The sequence below is a fragment of the Trichoderma harzianum genome, assembly GCF_003025095.1.
Source record: "Trichoderma harzianum CBS 226.95 unplaced genomic scaffold M431scaffold_5, whole genome shotgun sequence".
Classification (NCBI taxonomy): Eukaryota; Fungi; Ascomycota; class Sordariomycetes; order Hypocreales; family Hypocreaceae; genus Trichoderma; species Trichoderma harzianum.
In genome coordinates, this window is record NW_020209253.1 from 1,759,302 (window position 1) to 1,776,449 (window position 17,148).

At 50.6% G+C, this 17,148-nt stretch overlaps 4 protein-coding genes across 4 annotated transcripts; 3 read left to right on the plus strand and 1 right to left on the minus strand.

Moving 5' to 3' along the window:
- The first annotated feature begins 1,223 nt into the window (after positions 1-1,223).
- M431DRAFT_507553 (hypothetical protein) lies at positions 1,224-2,433 on the plus strand. The gene has a single exon (XM_024918984.1). It carries the CDS (start codon positions 1,270-1,272, stop codon positions 1,951-1,953), a length of 684 nt encoding a protein of 227 aa, XP_024775565.1. The 5' UTR covers positions 1,224-1,269; the 3' UTR covers positions 1,954-2,433.
- M431DRAFT_82775 (hypothetical protein) lies at positions 2,404-3,675 on the minus strand (the record flags this gene model as incomplete). The annotated part of the gene is made up of 2 exons (XM_024923216.1): positions 2,404-3,442; positions 3,518-3,675. 2 exons carry the CDS (start codon positions 3,673-3,675, stop codon positions 2,404-2,406), a joined length of 1,197 nt encoding a protein of 398 aa, XP_024775566.1.
- A 268-nt stretch (positions 3,676-3,943) lies between these two features.
- Positions 3,944-5,861, plus strand: M431DRAFT_507555 (hypothetical protein). Its single transcript, XM_024918985.1, has 2 exons — positions 3,944-4,187; positions 4,248-5,861. The coding sequence occupies exons 1-2, from the start codon at positions 4,075-4,077 to the stop codon at positions 5,638-5,640; spliced, it is 1,506 nt and encodes a 501-aa protein (XP_024775567.1). The 5' UTR covers positions 3,944-4,074; the 3' UTR covers positions 5,641-5,861.
- Positions 5,862-6,938: 1,077 nt separating this feature from the next.
- M431DRAFT_82853 (hypothetical protein) lies at positions 6,939-8,200 on the plus strand (the record flags this gene model as incomplete). Its single annotated transcript, XM_024923228.1, has 3 exons — positions 6,939-6,975; positions 7,140-7,815; positions 7,909-8,200. 3 exons carry the CDS (start codon positions 6,939-6,941, stop codon positions 8,198-8,200), a joined length of 1,005 nt encoding a protein of 334 aa, XP_024775568.1.
- Positions 8,201-17,148: the final 8,948 nt, after the last annotated feature.

A 17,148-nucleotide genomic window follows, 5' to 3' on the forward strand; every position in this document is an offset into this window, starting at 1 on the left:
CTCTGGCAGCAGGCGCCTCCCCACCAGCTCTCGCCAAAAACCCCACTGCAAGTACCTACAAACAGAAGTCGCTCTTGCCGCTTTCGTGCCAGGCGCCTCGGAGGCTTGGACGTCCCTCTGCGGTGGGCCGTGCTTGCCTCAAAGCCGTGGCTGCACTGCAACAGCGAGTGGTCTGTGCGGGCACTGACGTTTAGCGCGCTCCACTTCGGCAGCCGTGACGGGGGGCTCTGGCCAATAGGATCCGGGGGGAAAGAAAAAAAAGTTCAAGCTCTCGTGCTTGCTGCCTCTTTTTTTTTTTCACTTGGCCCGCCAACGCCAAAAAAAAAAAATCGCCTGAGCTTTTTGGTCCGGCTTCTTTTTGCTCGGTGCCAGCCATCCCCCCCCCATCATTCCTTCCCATCCGCTCGTAGAACCGCAGACCGCCCCCCCCGAGACAATTCTGCCTCTCCCTCGGGTTTGGAGACCTTCATACAATCTTCCTAAACACCATCCCAAAACAAACAAAGTATCGTCATCCCCGTGACTCTGTCGTCTGCTGCCTGTCCTGTGCGAGCCAGCCTGTAGTCGATCCCTTCCATATCCCACTCTTCTCTTTCTCTCTTTCTCTCTTTCTTCTTTGCCACCGCCATTTACGTCTTGCATTATTACGTCCACCAATCCAATTACACAGTATCTTTACTTTTAATACCCCCAATAATACCAACGCAATTTAACATCGTCACCATTATACAACCATGCCTTACAACACGCGCCGCAAATCGCTTTCCCTGCCCAGCCTGGGCATTCACATCCCCGTCACGCATGCCTCGCGCGCTGCCTCATCGAAGAGTGCCTCCCGCGCCGCTTCATCCTCAGCCTCAGCGACGCCGGCGTCCAGAAGTGCCTCGCGCTCGGAATCTCCAGAAGAACATCCCAACAAGCGCCACAAGAGGTCCCATGCCGCAGAGACCATGGCTATTGAGAATACCCCGCCTCCGTCGCCCATCCGTGCCATCAGCGAGGAGATGACGGATGCCGACGCAACAACACACAAGATCGACATTGAGAGCATCAAGGACGATATTGTCGAGGCTGTTGTTGTCCAGCTGCAAGAAACTGGCAACCGCCCTCATCTGATCAAGGAGCTGGCGACTGTCCTTACCCAGTCGCTTACATCTGTACAACAGTAGGTTTTCTTCCCTTTGTCCAATTCACTTACAGCCATGCTGACGTTGCCATCATAGATCTGCGAACCCGTGCGCCATTATCTCGTCCCGCCTCGCTTCCTACATGAAGCGGACTTGCTGGTCTGCCTCAGCTCCCTGCCCGCTGGGTAAGGAGCTTGAGACAGTACACCCACGACGCACTTATTATTTCCTCACCACTCAGCCCAGGCAGCCGCTCCCCGACTTCAACGCAAGTCTTCAGGCTGCCTCTCTCACTCCTTCAGTCTCTCTTACCGAGGATTCTGGCTCAGAAGACATCGAGGCAAGACGACGGGAGCTGAGCCCCTCTCCTGAGGTGGACCTATCGGCCACCGAGTTCGATAACGCCGATGACGACGTTGCGATGCCCATGACCCCCATCGGATCGTTCTCTTCCCAGCGAAGCAGACTTGTCCTCGGACCCCGTAACAACTCCCCTCCTCTCGAGAAGGATGAGCGCGAGTTTACACAGACTGCAGACGGCCTGCAGAAGCGCAAGCTTAACGCCGAAGTCCCTCAGCCGGAAACTGTTGAGCGTCACAGTGTCGCCACGATGGATTATTATCGGGATGATGCGTGGTTCGCCGACAGCCGTCCCAGCGCGGCCACCATATTTCTAGCTAGCCCCTCCATCAAGCCGAGCATATCCGCTGGTCGGAAAGAAGATGATACCGAAGCTTGGTTAAGATTAAACAAACTATTCGAATGGGGCAAGGGCGCCGAGAGCATCGAGATTGACGAACTCGATTGTCTGCTAGACGCTTGCTGATTTCTTTTTTCTTTATTATTATTAATGTTATCATTGGGAAGGCGCAAGGAGCAGGGAATACTCAAAAGGGAAAAGGAGCAGGCGTTGGATGGCTTTGTATTTGTAACATATGATGTGGACATGTGCGGAGAGACACTCCCCTGTAGATATACTAGATGATTCTGACTATATTTCGGGGATGATGAGATGACAACCAACCAAAAAAAGGGGCCACGCCAGGAGCGCTTGTGAAAGAGACGGCTGAAAGATGAAGAAGAAAAAGGTGTACATACAAAAGAGCATACCACTCATTGATTAAAAGACAGATTCCGCTTATTTTTCTAACGCTCGATTGTCGCAAGAAATTGTTGGTGTGTGAATGATATATAGTATTGCACATGGTGAGTCGACAGGCCTGTTCGTTGGTGGCGCATCTCCATTATGCGTGCGATGTTGTGAGCGGTAAAAGCATCATGCCGTCTTGTCCTTGGTCACCATTTTCAGTTCGACCCAGACGAGGGTTCCCATCTGTGTGATGTTTGGTCGCTCGATTTTAACCACCTCAAGACCAGGCGTCGCACTCACTGCGTCCTCGACAATAGCTTCGATGTCCCTGTTCCACCAGCATCCGTACTTTGCAAAGTGCTTTCCAGCATTCTTGTCCAGCAAGCCATTCACCAGTCCGTAATAGCCTTTCCCGTGCTCCAGCAGGATGATTCGGCCGGTGCCAGGTCGGACCACAGTAGCGAGGTTGGATAATACGGCGACGGGATCGGAGACGGAGCAGAGGCCGAAGGTCTGGATGATGGTGTCGTATTTGTCGGTATGAGCGGGAGCGGGGAGCGGGTGGTGCGCATCCGAGTTGACGAGACGGACGTGGCCATCTAAAAAGGAGAGCTGGCCGCCTGTGTGATCGGCCATGGACGAGGCTTTAACAATGGGCGCAGAGGCGGCCATGGGCGGAACGGACTTGGCGAGCCTCTTCCGGGTCACATCGAGCATGTCAATGGAGATGTCTAGTCCTGTGAAGGAGGTGATGCCCTGGGGTATCTTTGGTGGGGGGATGTTGCCGGTCCTAGCAGCCTCGACGGCGGTGCTTAGGGGCTCCCAGTTGTAGTACTCCAGGTTGCGGCCGGAGCCCATGGCGAGCTCGAGCACGGTGCCCTTTGCGTGGACGGCGAGCTTCTTGCGCAGCTTGGTGATGCCCATCCACCATTCGGGGAGATTGAGCTCCTTGTCGAACTGCTCGGCATTATCGCCGCTCAGGGCGGGGGGGCGGCCGGTGGGCGTGGCATGTTCACAGGGGGCAGAGGAGGAGCAAGGGGATGACTTGACTGTTGCGACTGTGGTGCCAAGGATGTAGAAGCCTAGGAAGCCGGCGAGAATAGAGGCACCGGTTAGGGGGAGCCAGGCACGGCGCCAGATGTCGAGGAGAGTGTCTGCTTTGGGGGGAGGTGGAGGTGGAGGTGGTGGTGGTGGAGATGAAGAAGAGATATTGGGTTTTTGTGTGCTGTTATAAAGCTTTTTATGTCAGTCAATGTTCATTCAAGATGGAAAGAAGACGAATGAATAGGAAGAGACAAACGGTTTATATGATTTCGTAACGCGGGACGCCGGAGGAGCAGTGGGAGGTTTGGCTGGAGGAGTTTTCACAGCTTGGCGCACGGAAGAGCTTGCAAGGCGGGATTGCAAGGGTGAAAAGCCCACCACGGCCGTGGCGAGGCGGCGTGTTGGGACATTCATCGAGGGAGCATTGTCGAGGACGTGACTAGACTAGCAATAGTTAAAGAAGAGTTTTTCTGCCTTTTGCCCAAAGGTGGTGAGAATGATATCTATCATGTGGGTTGAGGGCATTGACCCGTTGCAGAAAAGACGCCCGGCGAAAGAAGCAATGCAAATGCAAATGCAAATGCAAATACAGTGTGCATGGGGGTCGCAAAGTGGGGCCAACCCTCGCTATCAAGGTGCCGAGATCGCCAAAAACTGTGCGAGATTCGCTACCCTGCACCATCCTGGCTCGGCTCGGCACGTCACGTCATCATTCACGGCTCACGGCTCAGGGGGGGAATGACAAGCAGCAGGCGATGCGAAGTGACTTCGTTTCTGTTTGACAGCTTTGGTTCCTTGTAACGAGTTGCAGCAATGGCGGGCCATGGCGATCTACAGGAGATGCTGCGCATGTTGACGGCGCGCAAAGCGTCCATGATGCAAGCAATGGGTTACATCAAGGCGTTACAGGCAAAGAATCTGAAAAGGCGAGACACCGGCGCCATGAACGCTGGTGATTAATGGCGAACTAACATTTGAGATAACAGCATCGAACAGATTGCTGAGGCGCCTTCATCCACTATTGAAGAAGCCCTCGGTGACGTGAAGCTTGCCAAGAGCTTTCACACGGCGTGCAAGTCGCACGGCAAGAAGAGCAACAAGCGGGCAGCCGAGGAGCCCGCGGCAGCCGACAGGAAGAGGCCTAAGCTTGAAATGCACAAACGGGACTTGGACTACAACTCTATGACGCCTGAAGAGCTCGAAGGGTCGTTGGCGCTCCCTCTGTGCGAGGACGAGGAGCTCATCAAAGAGACTGCGCTAGTTACTAACAGAGCGCCCCTGGTGCTTGCGTTTGCGGTGGAACTGCTACGATTCACGATGCCGGAGCAACCTCCAAGTAGCCGCCTAAGTCTAGCCCAGGCTGTGGTGAGTGCAAACTCGAGATCCAAGGCTATAAGCATTGGCATCGAAAAGGCACCAGTCGATGGAGAGACACCAATACCAACCGGTCAGCCCAAGGTTTCGGTTCTAGGACGAGAAATCCCTGTTTTGAAGAGAGGTGGCTATACATGGACTGATGAGAAGCAACAATCTGTGTCGTCTGCAGATGCGGCAGGCCCGTCATCGTCAGCAGTGACATCAACGGCGTCTGATAGTATATGGGCGACGAGCAGCAAGCTGACTTCAAAGGGATCCGTCTTCGTAGCGCATGCGGCTCCAATAACATCGCCATCCATGCGCTCAGGCCTTATGAAGATTTTGTTCAACAAGTATCCCGACGTAGAGAAGACGGCGGATCACGTTGCGTGGGCAATACGGACAAGCTTTGGCGGGTCGTCCCTCGTACAAGAGGCCTCGTTTGATGATGGCGAGACTGGGTGCGGCAAGTTCATGCTTGAGCTCTTGCGCGAATCAAACATCATAAACACAACTGTTGTTCTCGTTCGATGGTACGGCGGAGTCATGCTGGGGCCTGATCGGTGGCGACTGATGCGCGAGTGTCTCAACGATGCCCTTTCAGCTCAGCGGCGGACATCGTCGTTTGCTGGAGAGGCACTCTGGGGGCTTGACGCAGAGGACAAGAAGCCAACCATATCTACAATCGGCATGGCCATTCACCGGCCTGAGAATGCGAGAAATTATCTCTTACGGAGCTTTGCCTCGGCCGGCGCTGATAGCGGCGGGAGTAAGAAGACCGTTGCAGCGCTGAATGACGAGAAGCAAGAGAACTTGGGGAGGCTGTTGGGAGCTCTTCGACTGCTCTTTGCGAGCTGGGCTGGTGTTTTGGGGAGAGCTGAGTTGGATCGAAGAGCGTGGAGCTGGTATGTGGCCGTTCGTCCCGATATAGAGGCGGGTCCGTCTGGATGGGGGGAGAAGGGCGTGCTGAAGTTGTCCAAGATATTGGATTTGAGACGAAAGGAAGCTTTGGAAACAAAATGATGGGAAACTTATAGGTTTGGGTTTGGGTTAGCGGGCATGATGGTTTTGATGACAGACTACTCAGTATCTAATTTGGCTAATGTACTATATATACATCGATGAACCCCCGCTGACTGGAGGCTGGGGTTCTTTCCTGAGGCGGATGTCCTCTTCTTCATGCATGAACTGCTGGTAGTATCGCTGTGCTGACTTTCATCTCGTCCCTCCCACCCGACGGTGCGTCTCCCTGTCGGTCCTGCGGCTGAAACACCATCGATTTCAGGTAGGGAATATATCTATTGTAGTGGAAAAGAGAAATAGGAGTGGGAACTTGAAAGAGCTGGGATATTTACTAGGTACTCAAGTAAATGTCTTTAGTCGAAAATAAACGGCTTTCCTTCACATCCGGTTTCGATGCTCACACTTTACGCAGTCGCTGGGGTGCTGGCCAGTATTTCCCTATATACTCTAGTATTTACTACTATACCTACATTGATCTAGTATCTGCTACTATCAGGATTGAATTTGCGTATGCCGATATCTAAGAGGGCTGGCTCTTCACTATCATGAAGCCCATGCATCCTACGATGAATGTCACATGTAATTGATCTAAGTGAACGCACACCTTCAGCACCTAGTCGACCTGTTATGTTTCCCCTATACGATTAAATTAATTATATTGTTTTTTCATTAACCTTTGAATGATTACTACCAATATATTTCGTTACCATCAGTATTTGTATATACTACCAAACGCCGAGCTTGTTAAATAACATCTTGGAGCATCTCCCAAGCCACATCTTTCTCTCGTGCCTGTGGCGGGGCATCTACGCCAATCCCAACCCAGCTAGCCGCCCGCCCCCTTTGCGAGCCAGTATCCGTAACAATGCAGTTGTTATCAAATCAAAGTAAACACACAACAAACAAACCCGGAGCTCGTCAACATCCACCATCGAGCTGCCCCTGGCAGGTGCTTACTAACTAAACCAAAAAGGAATCATCACACACTTCACTCGAGGAACCAAAAGTCAAACTTCGTCGGCTCTTGTTTCATCTAAAGGCTCGAGTCTGACCGCGTTTGTGCTCCCCGCGCCAGTACCGCGAATTTGTTGACCCCTCGCCCCGGCGACCAAAAGAACCGTGTTTTTTTCCCCTTCCCACCAACGCCGCGTTTCTTGTGTGCACGGCAACGGAAGACGACGACGACGAAAAGGACGAAGACAAACAAAACCCTGCTTGTCGTCGGCTTGTCCTTTTTCTTCTCTCTTCGCTGTTGAATCCAATCCACTCGTTACCTGATTCTGCAGCCCACCACCGCCATGGAGAATTATCAGAAGCTGGAGAAGGTCGGAGAGGGTACGTTGATGCTGTGACTTGCGCACCTCCCCAATGACATGCCGCAATCATATGCATCAGTGTTCGTTTTCTGACATCATGTCTTCTTCCCCTTATTCTTCTATCTTGCATGATATTAGCCCTATCCTATTATCCTCATGCTAATTACATCGACGTCCTCACAGGCACCTACGGTGTGGTCTACAAGGCGCGAGACCTTGCCAATGGCGGACGCATTGTTGCCCTAAAGAAGATCCGACTCGAGGCCGAAGACGAGGGCGTGCCGAGCACGGCCATCCGCGAAATTTCCCTCCTCAAGGAGATGCGAGACCCCCACATCCTTCGACTACTCAACATTGTCCACTCCGATGGCCACAAGCTGTATCTGGTCTTTGAGTTCCTCGATCTAGATCTCAAGAGATATATGGAGGCTCTCCCTGTTAGCGATGGTGGTCGAGGCAAGGCTCTCCCCGAGGGCTCATCCCCTCGCCTGCAGCAACTTGGACTGGGCGATGCTGTCATCCGCAAGTTCATGATGCATCTATGCAATGGCATCAGGTACTGCCACTCTCACCGGGTCCTGCACCGAGATCTCAAGCCCCAGAACCTGCTTATCGACCGGGATGGAAACTTGAAGCTTGCAGATTTCGGTCTGGCGCGGGCGTTTGGTGTGCCGCTGCGAACCTACACGCACGAGGTTGTTACTCTCTGGTATCGAGCTCCCGAGATTCTTCTGGGTGGAAGGCAGTACTCTACTGGCGTGGACATGTGGTCAATTGGATGCATCTTTGCTGAGATGTGTACTCGCAAGCCTCTTTTCCCAGGTGACTCGGAAATTGACGAAATCTTCCGCATTTTCCGGTAAGAAAGATGCCCCCATTGGTAATGACTTGGCGGGCTTGGTGTTCACGCATCTCGTTTTCATCTGACTAACTGGTATCTACCATGTCCTAGTGCTCTCGGAACCCCTACCGAAGACCTGTGGCCCGGCGTCACGTCCTACCCCGATTTCAAGGCGTCTTTCCCCAAATGGCTGAGAGACTACTCACAGGCGCTGTGCCCGAACCTCGATGATAAGGGCTTGGATCTGCTTGAGATGATGCTTGTCTACGACCCTGCAGGACGGATTTCTGCTAAGCAAGCTTGCAACCACCCCTACTTTGAGGACTACGTGTCTACTCCTGGGCCAACGACGACGGCGCCAGCAAACCCGACAGCAGCTCGCGGTGCCAGCTACTTCCACTAGATGGGCGGAGTGCCTCCGTACCTGTGATGCTCTGTCTTGATGCAGATGAGATGGTGACGTGGACGGCTAATATAGGCTTCCACTTCTGTTGGTTTTCAGGATACTTTCAGCATCATCAAAGGCCACTATATCTTAAAGGGATCGAGGGGATAAGAAAAGCAATAACGTGATTGGCATTGTTATGATGGCTCGTCTCAAATCGGCAGAGTTTATCGCTCAAAGAGTCGAGTCCTTTTTACCGCGTTACACATTTGCGAGCTCACCGACATCTGCTCGCCCTGCCTAGCATTCACAGTTAGATGCCAGAGCGAGGATGGGCAATGCAAAGGGGGTTGTGGACGGATGACGTGGTTGATGCGGGCTTCTCGACGTACTACTGGAGCTGTTGAGGCGAATAACAGCACCGCACGTGTCTACGGATCGGGAAAATACGAGCACGAGACTGGCTCCTTTTAGCAGACTAATGTTTTTTTAATGTTTTCATGTACAGCATATGCAAGGGACAATGCAGGTTTTTTTTCTGGGAGGAACGGGTAACAATCAGCATGAGAATAATAGTAGATGATATGAACGATGGGAAATGAATTGAGAGAGAATCACTCGATTACGAGCACCTGGTTGATTTGTGAAGTTTGTGTCGTTGATGATGTGGACTTGAATGCCGGATTTGCCACGTGAAACACGAACTGTGTGATACACCAGCCAATCGATGGACTCGGGACGATTCAGGTGGTAGGTTTGTGATGATGACAGAGTTGGTCTTGACAGGTGCCACATTTCACGACTTGATTGAATCTGATACAAGTATGACGTGTCTTGTCGGCGTGTTCCAAGACGTTGGTCATGTTTATCCTGTTCTATGGAGCGGGTATACTACTTTGATGTTAAGTCTCCGCAAACCAATGCTCCAGGATGATGACGAAATGTGTGAGATGATTAGCCATTGAAATTGAGGTAAGAAATTATCACTCTATCTTCTAATATACACTTGAACACACTCTTGATATAGTCACGGCTGTTTCTGTTATGCAAACAGGTTTCACGTTATGAAATGGGAGACAAAACAAGCTGCTTGGAGACGTGGAACAAAATACAGAATGCTTTTACGTGAAGTTTGAGTGAGAAGACTAGTAGTGATGAATTATATATCTAATTCCTTTGTAAAGATACCCCGGGACAGCGAGAGAAACATCTGATTACCTACTACCTAGTAGGTAGAGGCGGTCCAAAGACACACATCCCAGCGCATTCTGTAAAACAGGTAGGGATACACCACGCATCACAACCCGGAATTGAAGAAATATTCGAACCCAAAACCTGATGGCTCTGAGCTTATACGCAGCGATGGTCGATGGAGACACCGACCATCTGTTTCTCATCAACAGATCCGGACGACAACACACCATATAGCCAAGACAAGCGTTGGAACACATGTGCCCTATCGACCTCGGTGCGAGGACTTACGCAGTAGACGGCTACAAGGCTCCGGAGGCTGTAGTTATGGCCATAATAGAAACAGATAGTTGTTGAGCGTCACTGAAAGAAATTTGCTATACTTGGATGGATGCCCAAATGTCGGGATTCTGATGTATGACGAGTTACAACAGCAAGTCAATTCAGAGTCACTACAACATACATGCCTGTCATCTTTGAGAATACACTAAACAGATAGCACAGTAGTGTTCAATTCAATAGACTCTTTCTAAATGTTTGACCGACTTGGCCTGGTAACTGATCCCATGTCCTTGTTCAAAGCCTCTGCTGACATAGACCAGCTTGCCTTGACAATATTTTGTCACTTCTGACACTAGACCTACATAACTTCCTTCATGCACCTTCCCGGCTAGCAGAACATCCGAAAGCAAGGTAAGCCGGGCGTTTCAGAATCCCATCTCCGTGTAAGATGGATTTACATGGCAACGTTGGGTCGCAGAAGGAAGAAGATGAGAAAATACGGTGCAGCGATTGGCCAGTTAGACGCAAAAGCGCAGTAAGCGCCCACGCTAAGCAGAAACCCCTTGTATCTCCCCAAGGGTGACATTCATGTTAAATCGAAACTTACCAACACCGGCTGTGATAGCCGCCCGGCGATGAAATTTCAAGGATCGATCCGAGAGATGCAATGCAACGGCGGTTAATTTGGAGACGCGTTTGATGAAACACGGAAGAGGGAAGCGCCGTGTGGGCTGTAGGCCATGTAACTGCGCCGCTTGGGTACAGTGGGAAGGTACTTTTAGCCAATGAAGTATGGTGCAAGTGGGCTGGTCGCGGCTATTGGCTTTGTTGGCTGTAGATTTACTGAATATTCCGGGCTTTAGACAAGATTCCAATGAGAGTCTGTCCTGGAATAGTTAAGATTAAGGGATGGCTTGTGTCGAGATTTGGTAATTGCAGCCTTTCAATGTTTCTTGAAGGTTTGGGGCTGTGTAGCTTGAATAAGGTATTGTATGGAAGCTTGGCGGACCATTGCCGAGGGACCAGAAGGGCATGTGCAAGAACCGCGACAAATCCCGAGTGTATAGCGAGGTAGAATTGTAAGGCTTAAAAAAAACTAAGGAGAAGAAAAAGGACGCATCCATCGCACCCCGAGTTAGAGTGCCTAACGTGGTCTAAAGAGCTGATGAGATGGGTGTTTATTGTGAGACATGCATAGGGGCTGAGAAGGCTATAAGCCGGCATGTCCTTTGAACCGTGGTAGTATTCGCTGATGATGCGCCAGTCTATACGGAATTTACGAAGTGACACGAGCTATTACAGTGAATTCCTCCGGATTAAAGGCGAGAGAGAGGCTGCAGACATGTGAATGAGGTCTTTTGGTGAGTTGTGGTGGATGGACCGGGGATGCCCGAGCAAGAGGTTGCAAGAATAGCGATAGCGATACTGCCTTGTGAAAGAAACGGTTGACCGAGGAGAAGACGAAAAGTGAGACATTGGGGCATTGATGGGCGACGAATAGGAAGCGCAAGCTTGGACAAGAGAGAGTGTGTGAGAGGGCGTAGTTGGGAAGGACATGAGAGGATGGAGCAACTTGTGCTTGCATTGCATTAGACTGCATGAGATGAAGATATTTCCGTGCCCAAACAACGGGATGATGATTAACTCGTGGCGATAGTACCCAATAGATGCCATGGTTTCTTTTTTTACCCCTTTACTACACGTATGAGTATATTTTGTGAGTATTATGCTGTAACCCCCCCCCCCCTCTCTTGATGTGACAGTGGAGATGCACATGACCGAGCGCATTACAGGTTTGGTTGGAGTAGAGGCTGCGAAATCCAATGCGTTTTACCCCAACATGCCCAGAGCCCTCTCATTAGCATGTGCCATGCCATACATACCCAACCGTGGGTGTGTGGCTACATCATACTACATAGCTCGCCTTGCTTTGCTTGTGATGTGTATTCTCTAAAAAGTCCTCATCCTGTGACCTGGGAGCCACATCGTCATCGACGACTCGTGCAAGAGAGGGAGACTCACATCACTTGATGTTGGAGTTTGGTTTGTGATGAGGGTTTCATTTCGATGGTGTGTGATGGATTGCATTTTTGTCTCGTTTTGCGAGTTGATACTCTCTGTACAGAGTACTAGTATGGGAGGATTGGTATGAGTTACTTTGGTAAGAAGAGTGTGATTTAACTTGCTTATTAGCAACTTGTGCATGCATATCCATGTCGGTAGTCGTGGGCTTGGCCTTGCATCTACGGAATATACAGCATTCCATCTTTGGATCTTACTTGTGCAGTGGTGTATCACTAACGTGCCTTGTTACCAAGCATTACGGCTGCCAACAAGGCTTACCTGATTCCATTTTCCTTGGCTTGCCTGTCTTTGACTCGGGAAAATAAAAAAGCCCAAGAAGGCGAATAAACTCGTCCGCAAAAGCTGGGCTGTGCACCTCGTCAAAAACTGCCTACCCTGTCCTTATCCCAGGTAAGCAAGTTTAGCAAGGTATTCGATTCCATAGCCAAGAAGGCGAAAATTGCGTGGTCCCCCCAGCAATGTCTCGATTCTCCAGCCACACTCAACAACCTGAAATGAACCTGGTCAGCCACAGCTCGACATGGGGGGAACACGGGACACGGAAAGATGGCGCAAATCCCCCCTCGAGGTACGTACCTACCTTCATGATGGGTACAAGGTAGCATCGCGTTGGGCTCAATCAAGAGGGAACGAAGGTGCGCCATCTTTGTTTCAGGCCGCACGAGCCAATCAAGGCATGTTTCGCTGAGGGAGCAAGAAGTGAGATCTGGCCGAGGGAGGGTTTGATTGATTGATTGTCTACGGGGGGAACTACGGGAGTACAAGATCGCCATGTACCTCGAGTATGGGTACCGACGAATGTACCTCTAAGATGCCTTGTTGTACCAGCATCAAAGCAATAATGAATTGTCTCAATTTGTCCAAAGAAAAGGGAAAATGTTGCCCAACCCAGCATTTGCTTTGCTTTGCTTTGCTTATTATTAGGTGCATGAAAAAAATTGGGATGAAAAAAAAAAAGGCATCATAGGTCCCTCTTTTTTTCTCTCTCCCGAACACGATACCCGTACATAACAGTGGCGGTGAAAGAATAATGGAAGCAAAAGATGGAAACGTTCGCATCATGCACAGGCGTTGACAACTAAGCCTGCGTTATTACTATTACCATCTAATCCATGCCCTGGGCTGCTGCCACTGCTATATCGGGCGGGCGTGCATTTCGGCAACAAGCCCCGTACTACGGAGCCCAGTCGATGTCGTGTCTCGTACATGACTTTTTTGGCGTGTATTACCACCCAATTCATTCCTAGATTATACTCGTACGGTACCTCTACTGGTTTGTACAGGTTGGAAAAAGGAGTCGGAGATGGTGGCCACCCGCTCAGTCACATGTGTGGAGGCGACCACTCAAGGCCCGTCGTTTGCCCTGGGAAAGGGAGAGCCAATCAATGCATCAGTCGATTCCAAGTTGCCTCTCGTATAATCCGCCGTAGTGTACGAGATATGACTGGGCTGGCAGCAACTCAGCTCTGCTTACCCGTAGCACTTTAGCAAGTTTAGATAGCAATTAGGCTGTTAGCTGTAACACCATCCAATTGATTGATACTACTCCGTACAGCATGGCATCAATCAATCGCAGCCAAACAATTGCATCTTCAGCGGTCAGGGATCATGGCCGCTCACGGGCCCGACGACGGCCCTCTTTCCCTTGCCAAACCCCACGCTTCTCTCGCCACGCTTTGATGTGTTGTCTTTCGCTGACCCGCTCGGATATGTACCAAGCAAATCCTCGTTACATGGGGTGAATATGGGGCATGTAAAGGCATGGGGACATGGGATAACTCGCACGTATGTACTGGCTCCATGCATGCGAACGAAAGAGAAGCAAGAAAAAAAAAAAAGGTACATATTTGTACGCCCAAAAAGGCCAATTTCCTGCGTTTGCTCTGTGTATCACCCCCTTCACCTACTTTTTCAAAAGTGGGTATAAGATGAGATGTCCAAGTCTCCTGTAGCTGCATGTATGTACCTACTCATCATTACAGTACAGTAGGCCTGGACGAACTCGTGGCATTGCATGAGGTGAGGGAGAAAGAAGAAGGAGGATAGAAGACCAAGTTAGCCCACGATAAGGCTTCGGGCTGGTGGTGATTGGTGCACGCAATCGCTGGTTTTGCAGTTGAAGTTGCTTTGGGCCTCGAGTAGAATTGGCCGATGGCGGTTCAGGCACCACGAAGCAAAAGACGAGCCACATGCCCCAGCCATGGTTGGCGAGCTGTTGCTTTTCGTGCCCATCAAGGCCAGTACTTGGGAGACAAGTACTCCCACTGCTACACAAAGTATTGTACAGACTTGGGGTTGTTAATTGCCTTGCCTTAGTCGAGGTTGGCGGACCTGCATCGATATTGCCTGGTTTATTTATCGAGCTATGCGCGGGCCCAATTGATGTGATTGATTGATTTGATGCTGAACAGATGATCATGTTGAGAACAAGAATTGCGGAGAAGCTACGCCCATAGCAGTGAGGCTGCCCCCTGGCGGACAAAAAGTTTACTAAGATAGTGTCTTTTGGTAGTTTTGGTGTGCTTGCTCCTGAATCGCATGAGACGGGCATCAGCTCGGTAGGATCAAACGATGGCGCTGGGCTAGGTGCTAGGTAGAGACAAGCAGCATCTCGGGCAGACGTGATTGACGGGCTTTTAGCCGAGAGAGTCGACCGGTTGGAAGTTTGATAAGGAGAGAATTGATGGCCAGGAGTACAGTATCAATGGCAATGGAACAGGATAAGGACATGACAGGGACAGCAACAGCTGAGCAGAAAAGCGAGTTTGGCTGACCACCTACCCTGAACTCAGCTGCTGAGCGAAAGCAAAATTGAATGCCCGTGAATACTCGTACTAATTCAGCCGGCAATGCAAGCTGAGTTGCAGAGACAAGTAGTACTCTAAACCAGGGCGGACAGAAAAAGCAACGTGACAGACAAAGTACCTGTACTATCGCCCACTACTGTAGACCTAGACCCGGTCCCCCGGCTGGCTGCCCGTGTCTGCACGCGGATCGGATCTAAACAGGGAGCTGATCAACCCCCCTCCCCGGACTGATTGAACCGCTGGAACACAAAACGTTGGAAGTGCTAACAGAGACTATTGCAGAGACTACGGAAAGATCGTTGCTGGAGCTGGTGCGGCACTAGACAAGTAAGGGAGGGAGATTTGATATACGCTATCAAACAAGTGCATTACAGTAGCGGGTTATTCCTTTTTTTGCGGCCAAGGTTTAACGGACACGTCCCTGAAGGGCGATGATATTTGATGCATCATATCGGGCATAATCATCCCGTTGCTGCTGGTCATTAGAAGCGGCATGCCATGCAAAACAGAACGAGGAAAAAAAAAGGTACGGGTGGCGGCGAGGGAAAAGCTAGACGCCACGGCGGACGGCTAGGGGTCGGACACCCCATTCTATGGACAAAGTTTGTGACCTGCGTCTTACTCGCGGGAAGTGCCTGCTACTACTACTGTATGTATATCCATCAATTCGATAGAGAGAGAGAGAGAGAGAGAGGAGGAAATAGTTTCAACGTGGAGGCGTCTGTCCCCTCTATTCCCCAGACAAAATCGAACGCTAGGTGAAAGATGGACGATAAGCGGAGAACAGGAACGCCTCGCTGGGCTGGAAGAGAGGGGAAGAGACATCACGGGGCAGAATTGACGATGGGATGTTTTGTCGATATCAAGTTTTTGAATCACCGTTCTGTCTGTCAATCACATCAATCACATCATCATATGATGTTTTTTTTACGCCCGCGAAAAAGAAAAGAGAGTTTTCGGGCCGCGGTGCCTCCATGCAATGTAAAATTGCTTTTTTTCACGCTCTTTTCTTTTTTATACTTTTTTTGCCCCTGCATTGGAAGCGGCTTGCGGAACGAAAAAAAAGTTGGAGGGGTGGGATGGTGCTGTCTTACGCAGTGCGAGGAATATCAAGGATTAAAAAAAAAGGAAACCCCAAGAAAAATACCTACTAACTGAATGCCACAAAAATGTCTAGATTCTTTTCACTGGTGTGCCCGCGGCTGCGGCGTGGCTTTCCCGCGATCCATATCATTCCTTTCTTTCCCCTTGTACTCGTAATTTTACAATGGTGGCAGCAGCCTGTTTTTCACCCACCTGATGTCTCACATGTGCATTTATTCGATTTTACTTTGATAACATTTTCTGGGATTGGATTCCCCATATGACACTTCACAAAGTGACTTGCCTAACTGAACTGAGAGGGAAAAGCTGAAGGGGGCCTTGGCGGGCATCAATTGGTCGGTACGGCGGCCAGCGCATCAACAGCCGACAGCAAATCATCTGGCCGAGGACAAGGGAAGGGCGAGATAAGGCTTAAAAACAGCGAAGAGCAAGTCATGGTCAAACAGTAAGACACGCCAAGCTGGACATGGGCACAGATTCGGGCATTGATCTCTTTTTTCCTTTTGCCAGCACAGTGAGTGATGCCCTGTCCAGCCGTCCAATGACTCTGCCCTTTTTCACGGTGCTTGTGACTTTTGGCTTCAATTCATTTGCTTTGTTCCCCGCCAAAAGCGCCGGGCCGCGGTTCGCTCTTGTTCGTTCCCGTTTCGTCTGAAGCGACACTTGCTCGCAGATAGCATCGCATCGTATCGTATCCATGGATCGCACTGCATCGCCTCAGCGCCGTCGGCTGCCGCTGGCACCTCGGCCGGTGATTGGCCAGAGGCCCCAGACAAGAGGTTTGTGCGAGACGCGGGACGCAATTGGTCCAAGGGAGGCAGTGTTTCGACGGCAAGGAAAAAAAGGCGGAGAATAATAAAGAGGTTTCGAATTCGAGCTGGTTTCAAGATGGCAGCGCCGCGGACCAATGAAGACGAGCAGAGGCCCAATGAAGGCGGGCAGAGGCCACCCGCGACGAGCCACGCAGCGCTGGCTGAGATGAGGCCAGGGGGGGCATCGACAAGCTCTGGCGGCCAGTCAAAGAGCGGCGGCTGCTTGGATAGGCGCCGATGCTGGTCGTTTCGTTCGGATGCTTGCCGGGACTGTTTTACAATATGGAGAATGGAGAGGCTGGGCGAGAGATGGCAGAGATTGAGATTGATTCATAGTATTGGAGTTTCATAGCGAGAGTAGCAGTATTGTAGTTCAGCGGCAACAGGCGTGATTCTATTTTTGCTTGATGGTTTGTTTCATAGATGGAAATGTCCCGTCACGGCGGTTTGGACGATTTATTAATAAATGCATCGCATCGTCCAACTTCTCGATCTCGTTCTTTCCTCATCCTCATCCTCATTCTAATTTAATCCCCTTCCTTTTTTATTTCCTTTTTTCCTTTCTGTTGCATTTTCTTTGTCTTTGCATCCCACCCATCTTTTTTCTTGCTACCAGCCCTCCCTTCTTTTCTTCTTTTCGTGCCTTACCAAACGACTGGAACGCTGCAGCGCAGTGATTACGACC